This window comes from Aulostomus chinensis, chromosome 14, assembly GCF_037954235.1.
Source record: "Aulostomus chinensis isolate RoL2024-O1b breed Wild chromosome 14, RoL_Achi_v1.0, whole genome shotgun sequence".
Classification (NCBI taxonomy): domain Eukaryota; kingdom Metazoa; phylum Chordata; class Actinopteri; order Syngnathiformes; family Aulostomidae; genus Aulostomus; species Aulostomus chinensis.
Window position 1 is genome coordinate 9,791,419 of NC_141333.1, and position 22,509 is coordinate 9,813,927.

The window sequence follows — 22,509 nt, forward strand, 5'->3', positions numbered from 1 at the left end:
TGTTTTGTTCTGTTTTGTTTTTATGAAGCATTTCCATTGAGCGTTTTTTTCATGCAGTGATAGTGATAATGTGGTTCATGCCTTCATGAGAGTCTCCTTATCATTTTCTTCCCGTTTCATCAACATGGAAGCGTGGAAGATGTCGCCTATTGTAGCCAAGTAGTTATTAAAGAAAAAATAGAAATTATATGCAGTAGGTATGCTTGTTGAATGTATGTCACATGTACAGAATTACTGAATTATTATTCAAAGTATCAAAGTAACAGTGAATTTTATGAAAGAAACCCCTCATTATTCTCTTTCAAACGTTGATTCCAAAACATTAGCTCAGTTTCCTTTATTCTAATCATGTTAAGGACTTTTGGAATCCTGTCTTGAAAATTTTGTGTTGTAATGACCGTTAGGATGCTGGAGGCTAATGGCTGCCAATTACAAAGCCTTGTCATCTCAAGTTTTTTTCTCCTCTTACCTCCAGTGGGCACACACTATTTTAACTGGACTGTTGGAGCCTCTTAGAAGCGAGCAGCTTAGTCACCATGAACACGATCTAAACCTGTGAGGCTGGCTGCCTGAGAGTGTGAAAGCCTTCTTTGAGAGAATTTAAGGCGTCAAGCCAAGATAGGAGCATCCTTTTGTGTGAGCATCTGTGCCAGGAGGCTTTTGGAAGCTTCAGAGAGCCAGAATGTACACAACTGCATATACTGTATACTTGTGCAACTACTCACACTCACTAATCACCTTGACTTACATATATGCAGGCGCAATACTGCAGTATTGAACGCTGGCACTTTCTTGGAGCAAAATAAATGCAGTCAAACACACGGCACATTCTCAGGATGCAACACACACACGTACATACACACAGAGGAATGTTACGTGGCAGGTGTGTCTGTAACAGGTGTCAGAGAGTACGACGCTGCCGCAGGGGCGTCAGTGAGTGCTGTCACTCCATCCTCCTGTCAGGGCTGGCTGACTGATACGCCAGTCTAGCCCACTCTGCCTGTCCCTCAAAGGGAATGTCTCCCCTCTTTTATTATTGAAGTGTAAATGATTTTTTTTTCATGCTAGGGGGCAAGGTGGGTAGAAAAACTAAGGGTAAGGGGAGTGAGAAGACAAGCCTCGATGGGCTTTTTCAGATGTGGAGGGGTTTTCCTTGTTTTACTGAGGAATTTTTGGACAGTTTTGGTAGTGAAGGGCTCATCATGGGATTTCTGAAATATCACAGTATCTCCAGGTTTGTATCAGGCATGTAGAAGTCGTCGATCTTTTGTTTTTCCTCCTTTTTCTCTTTCTTAAAATGTGAAGAGCGTTCCAAAAATCATCACGTTTTTACATTAGCTCTACAATTAGACTCATATTTGCAAAAACCATCCAAGGACTCTGTGAATTCATTTCTAAAATATGCCATTTAAATGTAAAATCCAAGTGGTATTTGAAAGGTAACCCCCAGTTTGCTCTTACTGATGCTCATTTTCACAGGGATATTCACTCTTTACTACCTCACAACTACACACGCCAAATTTTCGATCAGGTATCTAATCGAATACACTTTAAAAATAGATCTTAACATGGATAAGATTATAAACTAAATATATATATGGTGTTCAGACATCAGAGCCAACGTTTCGTGTGGTTTCTAGATGTTTGTCGGCATGCATTTAAAGTGTGATGCAAATGAAGAAAATGTTCTACTGCTTAAGGGCTTTTAATACAATCACAAACAGATAACATTTGCTCTTAAGATCTTTTTTATGCACAATCATGCAGTTAAACTCACTATGCAAGGGCTTAAAAAGTAGCCTGAATGCTGAACATTATGACAAAAACAGCATGCTTTGTGGCACTTTAACATATCATATCTAGATTTTTTTTTTTTATCTCACAGACATTTTTACAAGCCTTTAGAAGCCAGTTCTATCTGAAAGCGGCCCAAAGAATTTATCTCAATATTTTGTTGGATATACAAACAAGTCAGACTGAGCACCTATTTGTGAGTGACAGACAAATCGTTCTTCTGTGTCTGGAACTGGCTTTGTCTGCTGAATAAAAGCTAGGTCTGAAAAGTGGCTTTTCATGATTCATACTTTCCAAACTTCTCCTTTTGTGGAGAAAACATAATCATGGTCAAGGTGAGACAAAGTTTTGAAGGAACTGAAAGCATCTCTATTGACTAAATATCATGTCTGAAGGGCGGCATGGTGGTGCAGTGGTTAGCACTGTCGCCTCACAGCAAGAAGGTTCTGGGTTCGAGCCCCGGCTCAGGGATGGAATCTTTCTGTGTGAGTCTCCATGTTCTCCCCGTGCCTGCATGGGTTCTCTCTGGTACTCCAGCTTCCTCCCGCAGTCCAAAGACATGCAAATGGAGACCAGGCTGATTGATACTCTAAATTGACCGTAGAGTATGAGTCTGAAAGTGAATGGTTGTCTGTCTCTATGTGTTGGTCCTGCGATGGACTGGTGACCCAACCAGGGTGAACCCCGCCTCTCGTCCAAAGGCTGCTGGGATAGGCTCCAGCCCCCCGTGACCCTTAACAGGATAAGCAGTAGAAAATTGATGGATGGATGGATTATGTCTGAAAATGTTATGACACCATCCTACCAATCGTCAAGATAGAACCCACCACAAAATACGATACTGAAGGCAGTGGAAGAACGGGAATCTGTGCTGCCTCATAGGAACCTGCCAAAAGAACCAATGACATGCGATCACCTCCACCTGTCAATCAATTAATCCGTCACAGCGCTGCTTGCACTGCACACACGCAAGGTTCGCTACCCATATGCTAATAGCAGTGAGGACTTGTCCAAATTGGCCATGTGAAATTGGTAGCATATTTGGCTGTGTGACATTTCCTATATTACCAATTACTCCTCTGCACGAACCCACACTCGTCTACAGTAAGTAGAGTAAATTAAAAACAGAGGGAGAAGAAGAAGGCGTGGATTTATCTTGACCTTTAAAGGACCTCATACCCTGACATGTTCTTACATCTGTTAAGTCTACACAGGCTGGATGTAGCCACAGGGTAGTCTGTGGGAAGGTCTGTTTTGTTTTTTTCGGTCAAGGATTGGAGTTTAAAGTTCTCCCTCCAGGGTGAAGAGATTATTAAAAAAGTACATTTATCTGCCCGTTTGCAGGCAAGCACAGAGGAAATATGTCTCTTTTTTATTTTGTACACAGCATGTATATGTTGATCTGCAGAAGAGAGAGAGGAAATGAGAGGAGAAACATGATCGCCACTCTCTCAATCAGGATGAGTGAATGTCAACAATAGGCTGTTCGTACTCGAACCTGATGGGAAACGTGCCAGGAGGCCCACAAGAAGGGATTGAACCTGGGTAGACCCTGAAATGGAAGCTGAGAGAGACAGAAAGGGAGGGGGAGAAAGGATGGGGAATTAGGCAGCGTGAAAAAGAACAGTAGGGATGAGGAAAGAAGGAAGGGAGGAGCAATGAACACAGAGGAGGAGAGGGACAATCAAGGTGCCTAAGAACCCTGAATCACTCATGCAGACCCATGCACACACAAACACACACAAACAAATATTTCTGCCTCCTCATGTCCCTGTTGGGCCCTCTTTGGAGCAGATTGCTCCTTGTCCCCTGTCACCTTCTTCATTCCTCATTCACTTATTTTTCACCCTCCCCCCCTCCTCAACATACCCTTATTTTCCTCACTTAACAACCTGTAACACCGCAAACACACACGATCAACAGTTATCTACTGGCTCTCTCCCCAGTGTTCTTTTATTCATTTATTTATTTATTTTTCAAATAATAAAACTGCTTTGTGATACAAAGATTGTAATGGAAGCAGTTGGTAGGCTAGTGTGGTTAGAAGTGAAGCATAGAAATGTATAATTGCAAACATAGGGTACGACGCACACTCACTCACACACACACACACACACACACATATACACACTCACATAGCCATCACAGTACCATTATCTCTGATTTCATTTCCGTGATTAGGGGTAAGCATGAAGGCAGAGTGGGTTTTTAAATGACATCAAGCTGAGCTATAGTATGTAGCTGAGGAGTATTAGGAGCATTCGTCTCACCCGACACTCCACTCCCCCGCCTTCCCATTACCGGCAAAGGCTCCGCTCACTAGCCACCATCATTCTACTCACCCTCATCTTCCTCCAACAACAGAATGAAAACCATTATCAAATGGGCAAACGAGCTGAAGCGGGGGGATCGTGTCGAGTGTTTTGTGTGTGTGTTCGTGTTTTTTATTTTTAACAGATACTACTCATAATTTAATAGGTACTTACTTACAGACACTGAAACAGATGCACTAATATTGCAGTGAGAAAGAGCCTTGTTGCTTCAGACGAATGTTAGTTTATCTAAATTTGTCCAAAGTCTATAATCGGGCAAAAAGCCAAACAGCTCTGTGCACAGCTGGAATGGTGATATAGGGTCTGCGTCTGCCTGAAAATCAGGCTCTATACATCATATATTATACACACACTTGTGTACACACAGGCTATTATGCAAAGGGATACACACGAAAATTAAGATATGATTAATTTGTTTTTTTAATAAAAAAGGATAAAATAGTTGCTGCAGCATAATTTCATTCAGCTGTTCTGATATATTCTGAAAACGTTTCATTGGTTTGAATCAGTAATACATAGTCTTCTCATAGATAGCCTTCAAAAGAATTGTCTGATCATACATGTTACTGTTTGTGTCGTTGTAGCTGTATTTTCTACTTGTATTTCTGAGAATGGAGGGACATCCATCGATGACTGATAGTAGATAGAATCTATTTACAGCGAGATGGGCTCAAGCGTGAATCAGCCACACTCATCTCTCACAAAGCTTTGACAGCAACTTGAGAACCGAAGTCTTCCCTAACTGCTGCCGCCTCCATCCTACTGATAGGGCCTTAAAAGAGGAGTTACGACAAGACGTGTGTCATCCATAAGAGCAGCAAAACTGGGCCACTCTGAAGAATGGTGTCTAGACTCCATGCATAGATCCTCTGTAAAAGAGGTGCTGTTCCTTTGTTTAAATTTTTAGTGACTCTCATGGCTGGAGCTCACATGTGTCATGAAATAGATGTTCACTGAAGAATTTAGAGGCTCTTTCACATCGCATCGATGTACAACCAGTTTCAGGGTTTTATCTGAGGAATGGCTGAAGTTAGAGTACGTACTGTAATACTGGTTGTTATTCATTGCTAAAATTATCAATGGTCATTTTGTTGTCGGATGATCAATCTCTTCTTTAGTCTTTAATGATTTAGTGAAACGGCATTGAAAGCCAGAATTGTATATTTACATTTCCTGTACCCATGCAGACTTCCATCAATCATTCTAAAATCATCTACTGATTATTTTTTGTTTCCTCTTGATCATATCTGATGTTAATAGCTCTAAAAATGTGTATTTATGATCTGAAGTAGGTTTGAGTTAAACACGTTCTTCCTTTATAATACCAGTTTATTGGGAGAAGTTGTGAAAACTTGATGTTGTTTTTCCTATCTTGTGTCCGCTTGGTTTGTGAGCCACATTCTCATAAAAATCATCAAACTAATTGAGATTTTTGTTTTGTTTTTGTTGTTGTTATCTCTGTAGTTCCCGGTCCACCCTATCTATCTGTGGCTCAGGACTCTGATCTGACATCAGCCATGGTTCGCTGGGATCCTCCAGACCTGACCAATGGCATGGACCTGCAAGGCTTCAGGCTCCAGTTTGGTCGAAAAGATGTCTTACCTTTGGCCACATTAGAATTTGCTCCACAAGAACGTCAATACGCTGTGGGCAACATTCACCGGGGTGCCACCTACCTCTTTAAAATCTCAGCCAAAAGCAGGGGGGGCTTTGGTGAGGAAGCTGATGTGGAAATCACTGTGCCCGAGAATACACCCGGGGGTTATCCACAAATGAATGAAGGCTCCAATGTGACATGCTGCTCAGTGCAGCTGTCCTGGTCTCCACCAGTGCTGGCGGAAAGGAATGGGATAATCACAGAGTACACTTTGGCCTATAAGGAAGCTGGTACCAGAGGAGCACCACAGGAGCTCCACTTGCCCCCCAACCTGTCCAGCTATGTGCTCAATAGCCTCAAACCGAACTCAGCATATGATGTGAAAATTCGTGCACACACCAGTGTAGGTCCTGGGCCCTACAGCCCGCCTATCCAGTACCGGACGGTGGCCTTTGACCCAACAGGTAGGGCTTTCCTGTTTCTCTCCCAACCCAGTTGGCAAAGGGGTTGGACTTTGGATAAAACAATTAGCAACAACACAAAAATGCCCCCCCCACCCCCACCCACCACCACCACTCCTTCAACCACCTCCACTTCTCCTCAAGAAAGAAAAAAGATTGATATTTAAATGTTTGCCGTGGGATACTCACCTCACTAACCCAAACAAGGTAAAACCCAAGTCAGTAAGTTATAGTCAGTCATTTTGAGAGAGAGGAGAGCAGCCTAGAGTTCAAGGTAAGTGCTGTTTGGTCAAACACGCCTGTCAGCCATCTTTGCAGCCCTTTACCGAGCGCACTCACACAGCTAATGCCATTTCACATCCCCAGTTTTAAACAAGGTAGGGTTGTAATCAAAACCAGTCACAGTGTTTGGACTATTATAAAAAAAAATGACAGAAAGCTGATTTTGGTTCTTTCTTTTCTTTTTATATTTGGTTTTGTTTTGAGATATTCCTCCCTTCCTAACCACCCCTGTCGTCCCCCTTTCCTATCCTAATTCCTTCTCCTCCCTTTCCCCTGTCCTTAAATGGGACAGCTTGTGGCATGGCATCCCCCAGATGCACTGCTGAGGACTGTTGGCATGCTGTGTTCTCGGTCTGTCTCTATACCCGCCTGGCAGCATGTTGGCAGTGCCAGCCCAGACTCAGTAGAAGTGTAAGAGCAGTTGGCATTGGGAGCACATGTGTCAGTCGTTACTCCTCAACATGGTCGTAGTTCAAAGACAGCGGTGAGATGGGTTGGCACTACCGATGATGGCTAGCCAGTGGGCGCGCCCTTGTCCTCCATGGGTTTGTCTCCATGAGTCTTACATGCTGTGTGTCTTAACCAATGGCGTTGCCCTTCTCACAGCCAGTAACAGCTCACCGTTACACTCAGTCTCCAAACCAGAGGAACGATGCAGGGGAACAACAGCTCTTGTTTTCTTGTTTTGTTTTTCAACCAGAGGTCCTTCTTTCTCTTTCCTTGATATCTCAACATCTTCCACTCACTAAAGATACATTCTCTCTCTCTCTCTCTCTCTCTCTCTCTCTCTCTCTCTCTCTCTCTCTCTCTCCCCCCCCATTCTTGCATTTGTCAACAACAGATGTTCCCAAGAATTTCACTGTCAAATGGGCCACCAAGACCACAGTGGTTCTTGCATGGAAGTTTTCTGAAAGCAGGTCTCCATATAAATGCACGGTGAGTTTAATGTATGCCAAAAAAAAAAAAAAAACGAAAATATTTAAACTGCCCCAGCTTTTAATTTCAGAAACTCCTCTTGGAATTTCAGAACTAATTATCTGTTTGATAAGATATGAAATTGTTGGATTTTACATCAGTCCTAGTTATTCACATATTTTAATGCAGTCACATTCTAATTTCCCTACATAGCCAAACTTTTCGTACCTACCAAACCTACTTTTTCAATCACCCAACAATCCTCGAGTCAACTTCTGAACCTTATCTTGAACTTTAGATCGAATACAACCGTCAGAAGATGGATGTGGATGCCAGGCCGATGAGGGTTCTCATCACTGGACTAAAATACAACTCCACCTACGAGTTCAGGGTAACCTGTCAGGAAAGCATGGATGGGGGGCCGAGACACCGTGTGGTTGCCAGGACGGCGCCGTTCATCCTAGTCAAGAAACCCAAGCTGGACATCTATGCTGAGTCTGACAACATACTCACCATGTCCTTCCCACCAATTGAGAGCAAGGATATCAAGTGAGTACAGCAGGTTGGGAGGGTCGAGATATTGAGGGTGTAGTCTTGATATTCTTGAAATCCGATGTCTGATATACAGTACGGAGACAACAGCGAGCGATGGCGGCGGTTGTTGGTGCAAAAACATAACTCTGTGGAATTTCTTCCTTTTGTAACTTGTTTGGTGGTGTGTTATCAGGAATTTCTATGTGGTTGTGGTGCCACTTAAAAGGACATCAGGAACTGTCAAAAATCTGAAGAACCCCGATGACATGGACATGGAAGAGGTAGGATCTTTTAGAAGGAAGCACACACTGGTTCACTATCTGGAACAGATAATAGTGGGGAAATTGGGTGTATTAAGCCTTTGATAATGAAGGATCTATAAAAAGAAGAGGCGACTTTAAAGCTTTTTAAAACACTCTCCTCTTTTTCTCTGAGGACAAACTGTCTTTTTTATTGTTATCTTGCTAACAGTTGCATGTACCAGGCAAAATTGTATTGCACACACACGCGCGCGCAGACACACACACACACACACACACACACACTATCTACTAGACATGGGCGCACAGGCGTAAGTACATCTCAGCTATGCTAATTTTTCCCCCCAAGCATGCAGAAGAGAGAATTACACAGTCTTCTACTCTTGCCATAGCTCGGGGTCACCTTGAGTGCCAGATCAACAGCAACCATCCCTATTGGATTTGGGATTACATACATTCCCTGTGCTCAGTACCCGCCTCTGTCTACAGTTAGACAAGAAGGAAAGGGTTGTTTGTGTAGGTGTGTGTTATTGACTGTACTTTAGTTCACATTCTCATTGTTTTCTTTAATTCTAAAGAATTTGTTATGTTTTACCTCTTTTATTCACAAACACAACTGATGTTTTACAGCAAAAGAGTAGTGAATCCCAAAAAATGCAGAAAAAGAGTAAACAACCTTCTAATTTAATCAGCTGTTGCGTGAGGTGACCCCGAAGCGACGGACGCGCCGTCAGCTAGCTCAGCTGGACCAGAGGAAGCCCTACATCACTGCCTGCTTCAGGACGCTTCCCAGCAGCTACACAGTGGGCTCGGACCATCGCCAGAGCAGCTGTGAGAACAAGGCTCTTGAACCCGGCCAGGAGTACGTCTTCTTCCTGCTGGCGGAGCTCAATACCACGGTCGGGGTGAGTGACTAGTTCAACCCTTCACTCATTTTCCTCTCCGGTCAGTTATTGTGAATTTATTATTTGACTTCTCGTGACTTTAATCGTGCAGCACTTTACCAAAGGTATTTTACAAAGCTCTAACCTCAACGTGCCATCTTAACTTCCGTCTAATTCTTCTATTCAGAAATTGTTCGCCACCAGCCCTTACACAGACACAGTGATGACTCCGGAACTGGTGGTGGACCCCATGCCAGTAGATTCTGGTGGTGATGGACTCATATGGGTGGTGGGCCCAGTCCTGGCTGTGGTCTTCATCATCTGCATCGTCATCGCCATCCTCCTGTACAAAAAGTGAGTCGGCTTGGAAATTTATTTATTTTTTTTTTTTTTTTTGTGGCCACAAGATAAAAATTTCACACTATAAAAATAACAGTTCAACCTCAAATAAAGACTTTGGGTTAAAGTTTATTCTCCTGCGTTACGGAAGCTGTCACTGCACCCTGACATGCATTTACCCAGAAATGTAAGGACACTTTGCAGCCATGCAGGCCATCACGACTGTCTGCAACATAGCAGGTCGGTTATTACCACATGCTGTGTGCTGAGATGGCGAATAACTATAAATCCCTCTTTAGTATGCAAAATATTATATACTGTATTAGAGGCAATACATATTTTTTCCCTGGATAGAAATATTAATCCACCATTTTCATCTTGATGACAATATTGTATACACTTTGAATCATTCATTCAATCCTTGATGGAATAAGAAACACGATCCACGCCTTTAGTGAATTATAGTAAATGTACTGGCTTTTCTTTCGTGCCCAGCAACTCACAATTCAGATTTTCTTGTCATTTGATGTTGAACCAGTTATTTTCAGTGCTACTGGGGAAAATGGACTATTGGGACATCAGTGCATGTTGAAAGAGATGGCTATATATTGTATTCATAGCAGCATGCATGTAAACACGAAAAAGATATTTTTTTGTGGAAAAAAAAGATGTTGGGGAGTGAGGAGATGGGAGAAATGAGATAAGAGGAGATTCTTTGAGATTTCACAGATAGCGATATTCAAAACTTTTTGAAATAGTACTTCATAAAATGTAGTTTCCTTAAAATGTTCGCTATTAATTGTGGGACTGTAAACATTTTCTAGCAGTGGACATCAAACTCTGCTTTTCTGCTTAATTAACACATCCTGGGGCTTCTGAACCCATTTAGTGTTTCATAGTTACTTGTAGCGATTGACAGCCTAATGTGAGCAGTGGTGGGAGATTTTGCTCTACATAATACAGCAAAAACCCCTGACTAATATCAAAATGGGGCTGGGTGAGCAATACAAGTACAGCTTGCTACTGTCAGATGATCCCTGACTGTCTGACCTTGCCTTACCTCCGTCTTGGTGGTTAGGGAGAGTAACATCTCTCCTTGAATCTCTGTCTTTTTTCTCTCTTCTCTTTCTTTCCACCTCACTCTCCCATCTCTTCCCCTCCATCTATCCCTGGTGAATAGTGTTTCCTGGGTCTGCCCTTGGCCCTGACTTTACCCTTCCCCATTTGAATCTGCACCCTTGTACACACACGCACGCCCGCGCGCACCCACACACACACACGCACACTCACAAAACTTGCACGCAGAAGCTCGCAAATATACACACAGGCAAAAGCTCACGAATGTTTGTGCTTACTTGCACATTTCATTCAATACTCACTCACCTACATGTACACACACGCATGCACACACCTCCCTGCAAATGCTGATGAGCTCATTCTGGCTTTTTTGCGAGCCCAGGAGCGACCCCTGTGAATTTTAAACTGCTCTCTATTGATTTATCTTCTCTTCTTGCCTCTCCCCTTTTTTTCCTTGTGTGTTTTCACCATTTTTATATATTTATTTGACTCCTATTGCTTTCTCTGGAAACAGCAAACCTGACAGGTAAGGCTCGGCTGTACTCTATTGCTTTTGACAGGGGAAGACAAAATAGCCTGTCTCAGCAAAAAAAAAGGAAAAAAAGATGCCTTTAATTAGTTAGGGTGAAGGAGAACTTTGAGTGTTAGATACGCATTCTTAGTTTCTCAGCTCTTGATTTGGTTTCACTCAGACACTTAAGCCGCTGAGCTACCCGTGTGCCGGGGGGTTGTTTAGCTGCTTTTGAAACATCTTTAGTGACTGTTTTGCTCGTGTAAAATGTGACTAATTTGTCTTTCTTTGTTGTATACCTCCCCCTCTTGGTTCTCTTTGTCTTTCTTAATGTCCAGCCGCAAAAGAAAAGAGTCCGAGCCACGCACAAAGTGTCTGCTGAACAACGCAGACATTACACCCCATCACCCGACAGACCCTGTGGAAATGAGACGCATCAACTTCCAAACTCCAGGTATGACAACAGCACACAACATGTTCACTAAGGATAAGAACGAACAACATGTACTGCAGTTTAAAGTGTATGTGTGTATGTATCAGGTGTACACTGGGCTTTCAGAGAGGGAAAGAACAGAGTTTTGCTTGGGCAGCTTGAAAAAAACCCAGCTTTGCACAGTTTAATGCTGATGTAACCACAGCTTAGTATTATTTGGTGCACCAATACACTGGACAGAAACGGAACGACAGTTTGCAGACTGTTCTTGTTTTTAACTTGTTCTGATTTTACCTGGCGCTCAAAAATGTTCCGATTCAGTTTGGCTGTCCAGTTTTTGGTAGCCGGTCAACATCTGACCCCTCAAATTAATCACAGAGACATGGATTGCTGGAATTCTAACATTTTATTGTTCACCCTTAGTTGGACTTCCGAGAGTTTTTATTGTTTCGTAAAGTTTGCGTTATCCGAAAATCCATCTAATTCCATTCTGTTAATTAATTTCCATACTAGAACAGTTTCCCGTGGAGTGTTGAACGCCGCCACAGTGTCATCATAATGGCTGTGAGAATAACATTTGAGGTTTATTAGGGGAAAAAAAACACCAAAGTTGTAAAGGGAAAAATAGAGACCTTTTAAGAAGCTGCTTATCCAAAGTACATAAGAAATTAATTGCCATGTCTCAGAGGCTTTAACAGGCAAAATGCTATTTTAGAAAGCTGTAATCTGGAAAAACAAACTTTTAGAGGGAGAAAAATTGCCAAATAAGGAAGTCTAGTTAAAGAAGCATGTGCCAGAATTGACTGTCAGAATCTCATCACGGCCTGTCTCTGTGCTGCTTTATTACAGAGAGTGAATAAAGTCTCACACCTGCAGACAAAATCTCTTAGCAACTACACAATATATGTGTTGTCACAGTCATGCGTAACTAGTCGTAAAGAATTGTTTGATGTCAAGTTTGAGGTTTGCAGTTGAGACTGACTCTTTTTTGGGGGGCTTTGGAAGGAAAATATGTTGTGAAGTCTTCCAGTTTCTTTGAGCTCACTTTCCTGCTGGTGTTCATCTGAACTAAAGCCACGGCGTTAACAACAGAGCACCTTCAATCCCACATCCGTTCTCTTAGACTTCGCCACCTAAGGCTTGTCTGACATTCTCCACCCTCCATCTTTTTTCAGACCCATTATCTCAGTCTGTCTCTCTTTTAGTTAGATTCCCGTCTTTGTGGTTATGATGGCATCTACAGTTTGTGTTTGGTCTGAATTGTATTCTATATTTGGGTTGTTTTTTTTGTTGTTTTTTTTTGCGGCTTTTGTGTTTAGATAAGTTCAAATGGAAGCTATGGTTTAATCTGAGTTTAAACCTAAATAAGAAAAAGCGACAGTCTAAGTGAGAGTGGGAGGGTGTGAGGACACTACTCTGCTGGTCTGACTACTCTGCTGGTCTGACCGTCGCAGCATGCCTAACGGCCGGTTTTGGAAGGCTGCAATCATGCAGGGTAGCCATTTTGGTCAACAGAGTTAAAACAATTTAGTCTGCTGTCCCAGTAGTTACCTTTAGCAAAGCCCTGTGGGATACATTTGACACTTTCTGGTGTGGTTGCATCACACTGCATTTTCTTCTTCTAGCTGTTTATTTGACAGAAGACAATGACCTTCATTTTGAGGAACTCTAGTTCAAATGGCATTTTTCTCACTTGCCCAACCATGAGTAAGGGATGGGTAAATTCTCCAGAGGTTTAATAAACAAACCTCTTTTTTTATTTCTTCTCTTTCTTCTTTTCCTTTTTCTTCTGCCTCCTGCCTTTTTGTCTCAGAGCCTAGTTGTTTGTCAGACATCCATCTGTCATCCACAGCCAGTCTTTGCTCCATCAAAAGACTCCCATTTCAAAATGAAGCATTTCTCCCCAGCTTCCTTGGGGCGCAGGCTTGCTGCCTTGAGTGTGAATCTTGAATGGGTGGGGTAGTGCTGGTGGCGCGGGGGACTTCTGTTTTTTGTTTTGTTTTTAACATCAGAATCGAGATACAAATAGAAGGAAAATGCACCAACCCAGAAACGTGGAAGTTCAGTTTATTGTCCTCATCTTGCTTAGTATTCCAAGCCTGATTCAAGCACGTCTGTAATGTAATGACAAGGTTATTATGGCCATTCGGATTTCCAGCTCTTCCCACCGTGCCCTTGTTTCAATCTCTCCTATACATAACCAACGCACGCAGAGACTTCTTTTTACGTATGACAAGCGTTCTCATTCCACAAATCCGACATCGTTCCGCGGAATTTGGACAATGTCGTTATCTATGCAGCCAAGGAATTTAATTCAAATGGACATTTTAGCCCAATTAAGTGGACCGGTGAGCATTTGTGAACATCCCCAACAGCTAATAGCAACCATTGTTCAGATGAGCGTACTCCCAGTGTGCACTTATCCAGGGCCTCTCCAGTCCAACGGAGCATATGAATTATCGGCAATTTGTGCTCAGTGACCCTTAGTGCTGGGGAAGAAAAATGTTTTTGATTAGACTTCCCATAAGTGGATTTTTATTAATACATTTGAGTGACTGAGTAAATGTATGTGTGTGGGCAGTTGTGTGACAACCTCACAGTGACATCCCAACTCCTTAGGGTGCAGAGTGGCTCATTTTGTCATTATCTTCTTTAGTTCCTGGGGTTTAATTGGCAAATGGGGCCAAAGTAATGAAGCAGCACAACTCAGTGGATATCTACTGTCTGTGTCCAATCAAACCCTCTTTTTTTTTTTGCTAGAGGTACCGACTCTGTTCTCTCAGCCTTTTTCTTTTTTTTTAATGTCTTTCACTTCCTTTCTGGCACCATCTCTCCATAGAAAATAGCTAAACTGTTCCACAGCTTGTATAAAAGTTTAAAAAAAAAATAGGGGAAGGAGATATGATTGTCAGAGAAAAAAAAAATCTTTTCTTTATAAAGATGCACACCATCATAAAAGCCATACTTAATAAATAATATCAATTCACATCATTACTGCACAGGGAAGAGTAGCAACATATCTGATATATCTTCTGTTTTATGCTGCTTCCTGACTCTGTTTCATTTTATCCCCTCCTCCGCCACAGCACAGCATATGGCACTTGACGCCCCCATAACGAGATGTTACTTCCACGTACAAACCGTATATCCTCTTGCAAATGGCATCACACTCTTGCGAACCCACCAACAGCAGCTAATTACTTGCATGAATCAGCAACCCACTTGTTTCTCCAGATTACAGCAGCAACTGCAACAGCCGTGACCCCCCCCCCCCCCCCCCCCCCCCACTGACAGTACTGTTGAAGCGCTCGCACGCAAACCCAATCAGACATGCCTTCAGCTGCCTCCCGCTGAGGTGAATGACGTTTGGAGACAATGGGTCAGAGTACCCCTCCCAACCCCCTGCAAGGTTTAATTAGTCATTTTCACAAATCAATTAGAAAGTGGGGGGGGGGGGGGGTGATGGGGGGGTCAATGGCTTGATCTCTCTGCATTTATTTGACACCTCTGGCCTTATATTCTATGATATGGGAGGAAAAACACACCAAAACTCTTTTTAACAATTTTTTTTTGTTTGAACGCAGGATTAAATTTTAACACCAACCTGATCATCAAGCCTTTTTTTTTTTCTTTTTTTTTTTTGCTGACCAGTCATATTCACTCACCTTCAAGTTGTGCTGGATGTTAACGTGGAGCAATTTATCTGTTTTCTATAGATAGAATTGGCCATATTTGGATGATAATCTCTGCGTTTCAGGTGTTTTCATTCACTCTTTGTACTCATACCCATGAAGAGTAATGCAGTCGTTCAATAGTTTTTTTGTGCCTCAGCCTGAGTGCAGCGCTGTTGAACTATTCCAATATTACATTGAAGTTCTCACTGTAGAAGTTAGTGTAAGTTGCTGGACACTTCTTATGTTATGCACAAAAAAATAGATGGTGCATAACTTTTCTTAGGATACGCAAGGGTTTGAGTTTTCAGCGTTGGCGAAATAAGCCACTGCTCTTAAGGAGGAGGAATGTTGTCACAGATGTTTTCTTGGTCTGTCCAAGGCTGGTGATGGTCAGCACACTCCTTTTATGATAAACCATCATTGCACTCCTCAGACTCCGACTCCCATCAGCTCCAGTTCCATAGCTGTCAGCCCCAAAAAAAACAAAAAATGTCCACACCTTTCACTCCTAATGCATCAGCAGCAGCCAGCAACAAGAGACAGGAGATGGGGTTTTCCCCTTTCTCTGTCCCTGTGTCATTCCTGTCAATGGGCCCTGAAAGTGAGGAGATAGTAAATCAATTTCTTATCTCTATGACTGTTGATATGGTTCTTGGCAGTAGAGGTTTTCTCTGCTCTGGCTGACACTCATGGGCAACCACACTGCTTCTGCTGCTGCCGGGGTAGGAGGAGGAGGAAGAGGAGGAGGAGGAGGAGGAGGAAGAAAGTGGTAGCAGATGAGAAGGTTTAGTCTATAGATGTTCCTCATACTTTTCCATGTCTTTTGTTGCGGTCCGGCCTCAAATGATGGAGTCACTCAAGCCACGCTGAGCTGGAGTTAACTGGCAGTAAATTGTTCTTGAAAAAGAAAAAAGAAAAGAAAGGAGAATAAAAAAGACAATGTACCTTTGTGTTATATTTCTTGGCTTTCTTTTATTTTGCCCATGTTTTTTTTTTTCAATGGCATTTTCTTTTGCATTACAGTCTTTTTGAAAGGATTTCCCATATGTGTGCTGTTTTTTTCAGATTCTGGTCTAAACAGTCCTCAGAGTGAAGCAGATTTTGAATATGAAAGTTAGTCTCTATGCTTTTAGCATTTGCGTACCAGCTTTTGTTTTTTATTTTTTTGTTGTTGTTATTTTTTAAGCATCGCTTGCCTCCATTTGCACATAATTTGCTTTTGTTTTCATGTGTTTTTTTCACGATACAGCAATATTGCTACACTAATTAATTTTATGTTGGTTTCTAATGTATACTGGGCTGTTTTTTGTTTTGTTTTTTAATTTAGTTTGGATGTCAGTCACAATATTCACCTGGGCTGTAGCTGTGCATTAATCCACCTTGCATATGTAACATTTACAGTCACTTGGTTTTGATTTTTGTGTGTGTGTGTGTGTGTGTGTGTGTGCGTGTGTGTGTGTGTGTGTGTGTTGTTTTGACAGAGTTACAATGTTATTCCTCCTCCTCTTCTTTCACATCCTCACCTCCTCGCTGTTGTTCTTCCCTCTCCTTCCTCCTCCTCTTTCACCACCACTGCTCCATTTCCATTCTGAACTAACGGGGTCTTTTCTTTGCTTAGAGATAACTAGCAGAATTAATTAAAGTGGTGGCAAACAATGGCGCGACATTTGATCACCCTCTCTCCCTGCTCACTGAAGGATCATCTGAGAGAAAAAAAAAGCAGAGTTGCTGGGTTTCCCCTTACCCCCCCCCCCTCCTGCCTTCCCCTCTCCTTTTATTTTCTGCTTACCCACAGAAAGACTTCTTCCCTTTTTATATGGAAATACGCATCATAAATAGGCTTTTGGAGAGAGAATGGTCTGGCTTATCAAAAAGAATCATTACACTTCTCAGACGCATCGACTGTGGATCGGGAGATTGGAAATGTGTAATTAGACGCTAGCTTGTTTTTTCTTGTGTTCATTGATCACGCTCTTAGTTGTGGTGGGGGAAAAAAAGGGAGAGAGTCTGTATGTGGATAGCAAAAAGCTGTTGGCAAGGGTTCGTTGAAGAGAAAGATGAGAGCAGAATGGAAGTAGAGAATAACAACAATTTGTCCTTCAGTGACTTTGCTTGATGGGTCACAGCAAAACCTAGTTTGCAAAGCAAATATTTTCTTGGATAAACTTTGCAGTGCATTGTGTGTTTGTGAGTCACACTATAGAACATTGGCTGCAATTGTCTTTAGAAACAAATAAATGTATTCGGAAGGAGATGAACACTGAGAGAGACAATCTGATGGGTTGTTCAACAATATAAACATGAAAAGATATTGGAACGCTTACAAAGGGCAAAAAGGATAAAAGTCAAAAAGTTTCCCCCCAAAATATTTCAGCTAAGAATATATGGACCTATTGACCTTAAACATGGGTATACACTGTAAGATTTTTGTGTTTGTTTGGGTTTTTTTTTTAAATTCCAACTTATGTTTTACCAACACGAAATTTGCAATCAAAAGCCAGTGCCCCTGAACGGCACCAGTGGAGCTTCTTGGCTATTGAGTATTATCAGTAAAGTTTTGTTTGACAGTTCCATATTATTTTGCACATTGAAAAAGAATTTGACAAAGTTTAAGATGAGGTAAAGTTTCAGAACAGGTTGTCTCCCTCACTTCCAACAGGTGTTCATGCTGTTGCCACAGCAACTGACCTGCATCCTGTGAGGCTAAGTGCTGCCACAGTTCTTCAGGATGCATTTTTGACATATCTGAAATACATCTAGATGTCACAAGGCCAGTCAGGTGCAGCTGGTGGATGGAGGGATTTTCCCTTGTTCCCCCCTACGTACGCTGCATGACAAATGATGCTAGTGAGGCTAAAATTTGGCCCAACTCTGAAGTGAGGGGCGTAGCTGAAAAGTCAAGCAAGAAATGGGCTCAAATCATACAGTGTGTTCCCAACTTCAGACGTAAAAATCCAATATGTCCTTTGACTCCCAGCAATTGGTAGTAATCACAAAAGGAAAAAGGGCTGTAAAGAAATTAAAAGTCAGTTCCCGGAAACATTTAATCAAAGAATATATGAACCAATGACCTTGAGTCCCACAGGAAGTGCATCGTGGTTCATTAGGGATATATTTGGCCTGATATTTCTATCTCAGCGCAGCAGGAACTTAAACATGCAGACGTGGGAAGCTCAAACTGAAAGCAACTGATAGAGTTTGAGTAAGTTTTGCACAAACACACATACAGACACAAAGAGACATCCTGACGACCATGCGCGCACGCACACACACACTCTCTCTCTCTTTTACACACACACACACATAAACACACACACACACATAAACACACACACACATAAACACACACACACAAATCCAACACAAACATTCTTTGATCTCTGCTCAAACAACCCGCTCGTGTTCTGTGAAGGAGAAGTGTGGGCCCCTCATTTGCATACTCGTTTACTTATTTCCCTCATAGCTGCTTATACCTTTTCCCTTTGAATTTGAGGCAAGTACACTGACAACCAAATTTAATTTGCAATTTTTCTTTCTTTCTTGATGTTCATCTCCATGAATTCCCTCGGCAGAAGTGATTAATAACTCTGTCTCATTTTTCAAGCGTTGCCACTGTAGTCTGCATTGCTTTCTTAGTTTATCAGGTTTCTGGAATCTGAAGAGATAAACAACCCAAATTCTTCAACATATTTACCTCACCAGGTTTTATATTAATACATTACAAATAAAGAATTCAAGAATAGCTTTAAAAACAGATAAGTAATGTAAATTCATAAAATGATTTATTAGAGGAATTGTTGCTCAGCCTTTGGAGTCGTCTGTGTGCATTCATTTCCTGGAGGATGTCATTGCATCTGGTGTCATCTCCATTTGTCTCATATTCACATCGTAATATTTGTTAATCTTCATGTAATTGATGCTGCTGTATTGTTCTCTCGGCGTAGAATAAATTGCCATAACTAATGAAGACTGTCAGCGAGGAGAGTTGGGCTCTACCTCCTATGTACAGCTAAAGCAACCAAAGCATCGGTGACCCCCCGTGACTTTGAGGGCACGATGAGTTTTGTCAGAAAGAGAAAATTGAGGACGGTTAATGTGATTACGGCAATTTGCACACTCAATTACGCCAGAGTGTTTTTTTTGCTTTTGGGTGGGGGGGGGGGGCAAGAGATGTCAACATTTCATCGACTTTTGACCTCAGCTGTAAAAGAGGCTCATAACTGTAAGTAGTATAAAGAAAGAAAAAAGAAAAAAAAACAGTGAGGCCACATGCAGGGAGAGAGCCACAATCTTGGGATGCTCCATATTCCATTACATGGCCTCAGCATTATGCCCATAAATGGATTAACAGCTGCAGTGCACAGCAGTGCTGATAATATTGTAGCAGCAGCAACACAATATTCAGTGAATATTGGAGCAAGACAAACAAAACTAAACAAAAAAAACAGTTTTCCTGCCCAACTAAGCTAGTCTTCTTCCCTTAAAAAAAAAAAAAATAGTAGAAGGGTTTCTTAGGACTGTGCATCGGATCCAGAGGATGCCCCTCCTGCGATGGTGGTGCTCATCTCAGAACACTGGTTTGAGGGAACCAGGAACCAGCAGATATGAGGAAGGGAGGGTTGAAAACAGCAGTTCTCTTGCTCTGCATTGGCTGGCTGGAATGGAGCAGCTCACTGTGTCACTGAGCATCACTCACACTTGTCAACTGTTAAACCGTCCTATCCCCCCCCCCCCCCCATCACCCCCCCCCCCCCCCCCCCAGGTCAGTGCTCCCCTTTTTTTTTTTTTTTTTGAGAATACGCTGTTTGTTCTTGAAGGTAACGGTCCAGATTTGTTACCATGCTGACGACACAGTATGAGATCATTAAAAAGATGGTAAATGTGATCCAGAACAGCAGATATTTCAAAGCCATTTGCTTCATTTGTATTTTTGATTGAGGACGGTGCTGAAAGTAAGGACGTGTCAGATTTGTTAAATCTGCTTCAAATAAAACCGTCCTTATTACCAAGTTGGGGTTTTTATACGCACCTGCTAATGATTCAATTTTTATGGCAGACTCTTTGGTTCTTTTGATTATCTTCAATAAGGAGTACAGGGGATTTTTGTCAACATAAGCATTCCATAGATGTAGAGACAGTAAAACGGGATTTTTCTGTGATTCCGCCATCAAAAACGAACATGTTTTATCTTGTGTCTTATTCAACAAAATTGCCAAGCTATTATAAAACGCTTCTGAATATTTGAAACATAATTGGTCTCGAATTTTCTCAGGCAATAATCAAAAACGCTTTCCAGCATGACAAACACATTCGTTTATTTATTTATTTATTTATTTATTTATTTATTTATTTATTTAAAGCTCTGGCCTGGTCTGATCAAATTCCTATAACATCACCAGTTAATACATTTTTGTGTGTGATTGTCACCATGTTGCACACAAGCTTCCCCCACCACTAAACCCAAACCTCCATTTGTTATGTATGCAAGAACTTCTCACCCATTAAATGCTGTGTTTTTATTATTGGCTAAGTTTGAAAATGGAAGTCCTGGTGCCTTTACTTATAAACTTTTCTTTCTGGAATTTCTCCCTCCTTTTTTTTTTTTTTTTTTTTTTTTTTTTGGCGAGCAGGTATGATGAATCATCCTCCCATCCCTATCTCAGAGCTGGCTGAACACACGGAGCTTCTCAAGGCCAACGACAACCTGAAGCTCTCCCAAGAATATGAGGTGAGTGGGTGTGAGGTCGAAGAGTCAAAAGTGTCTGTGGGGGGGCTTTACATTCCTGTCTTGGTTTTACTCTAATTGCAAGGAGACACAAGAGTCCCTTCATTTCCCAATAGAGAAACAGCTTGTTGAGAGTACTGTACCTGATGGTGCTACTATGAAATACTACATGTACTGTACTGGATCCCTTCAGACTCATCAGATAAGCTGGACAATTGTCATTTGCAATCGTGCAAAAATCCAAGGTCAAATGTAACGATTGAATAACCACTGCTAACAGTTAGTTAACGCTTAGTTAACTGTCAGCAATGCTCAGTTAACACTTGACTAATGCGTGTAGTTGTCATTTACTAATGTTTTTCAAGGTTACAGCAAAGACGAAAATAAAAGTGTTAAGAGATGCACGTTCCACCACTTTGAGATAAGGGACATCAAGAGATTAAATAAATGATAAGTAACCAAGTGATATGATTCCTATCTATCTATCTGTCTATCCATCTGTCTGTCTGTCTGTCTATCAACACACACATATATATATATATATACATATATACACATACTTACATATATGTATATATCCATAAATACACACACATATACATACACATAAATATACACATATATCATCATACCACTTGGTTTACGGCCATGTTGGAAGCAGCACAGTATTTTCTAACTGTGCTGGTCATTTTGAGTTGCGTTGCGTTACGTTACATGACGTTATGTTAGGTTGTGGGAGAGGAACAAAAGATTAAATTTAGTAGAGTGCTTTCTCTTTTCATTAATTCAAACTGCCTCCACTTACACATAGTTAATTACATTGAACTTTACCTGCATTACATTTCCTTAAATTAAAGACGAACTAACGATAGATGAACAGTCAGGTTTTAAATTCTTTAATAGCGATGAACCTACAATATAGATTTTCTTTCTTCCACATTGAGATGTAGTCTGGTGTTTTACTCCCAACTCTGCTGATGTGTGTGTTTTTTTATTTTGGTTGTGTTAGGGAGTACAAGTACGTGTGTGTGTGTGTGTGTGTGTGCGTGTGTGTGTGGAGGGGGTATCTGAGCTGTCTGAGCTCTCAGACTGCACTGGTTATAAATGACACCAGAGTTGATTAGAAATCAGGAGCGCTGAATCAGCTCTCGTTTGCATACAAGCAATATCTCCTCCTCGCATCCCTAAATCACTGCGCCTGTCGCCTCACTGCACGCCAGACTAAAGCAGGAAGCCGGTACACTGGCATAGATTGCCGTCATCATGCCTGCCGGTGGATGTTGGATGTTGGTGGATAATGACTTCTCATAGCAATCCAGTATTTCTTGGATATCTGTTATTCATAAATCCACACCCGACTCCATACCAAAGGGACAAGCTTGTTCGTTTAGGAGGGGGGTGGGGTAATGGGCTAAGAGACATGATGCCAATGTGATGCTTCGTTACAACTACTAATTATTTTGCTTTAAGAAGGAATTAAACCATCCACTCAGGGTTTTTCCCCTCCGTCCCCCTGCCCCTTCTAACATCCAACACCCCCCCATCCCCCCATCCGGGAAAATAAATGACCAAATTAAACAGAGAAGTGTGATTTTAATTTTGTTATTTTCTTGATGAATGGCTGCTCGTCCAGGCGCCCCAGCTTGCCAAGCACAGCTCTATGGGGCTTTGACTGATTGGTTTTTAGCCA

The 22,509-nt window shown here is 41.8% G+C and overlaps 1 protein-coding gene and 1 long non-coding RNA gene across 9 annotated transcripts in view; one reads left to right on the forward strand and one right to left on the reverse strand.

Annotated features, from left to right (window-relative positions):
- Nucleotides 1–22,509, forward strand: part of ptprsa (protein tyrosine phosphatase receptor type Sa) — a 227,397-nt gene that overhangs the window by 176,374 nt on the left and 28,514 nt on the right. For 4 of the 8 annotated variants that reach the window (XM_086223445.1, XM_086223447.1, XM_086223446.1 and 1 more), the window contains 9 exons: nt 5,592–6,188; nt 7,309–7,403; nt 7,681–7,931; nt 8,110–8,197; nt 8,869–9,081; nt 9,248–9,414; nt 11,326–11,441; nt 16,160–16,207; nt 20,725–20,822. In XM_086223445.1, coding sequence (XP_086079571.1) covers nt 5,592–6,188; nt 7,309–7,403; nt 7,681–7,931; nt 8,110–8,197; nt 8,869–9,081; nt 9,248–9,414; nt 11,326–11,441; nt 16,160–16,207; nt 20,725–20,822 — 1,673 coding nt within the window. The remainder of the gene's footprint in view (nt 1–5,591; nt 6,189–7,308; nt 7,404–7,680; nt 7,932–8,109; nt 8,198–8,868; nt 9,082–9,247; nt 9,415–11,325; nt 11,442–16,159; nt 16,208–20,724; nt 20,823–22,509) is intronic. The other 4 variants (XM_086223451.1, XM_086223448.1, XM_086223450.1 and 1 more) reach the window with 3 other exon arrangements.
- Nucleotides 15,388–16,703, reverse strand: LOC147249682 (uncharacterized). The gene is made up of 3 exons (XR_015119156.1): nt 16,618–16,703; nt 15,905–15,991; nt 15,388–15,689 (listed from the first exon to the last, which is right to left on the reverse strand). It is a non-coding gene; the product is annotated as an uncharacterized LOC147249682 (long non-coding RNA).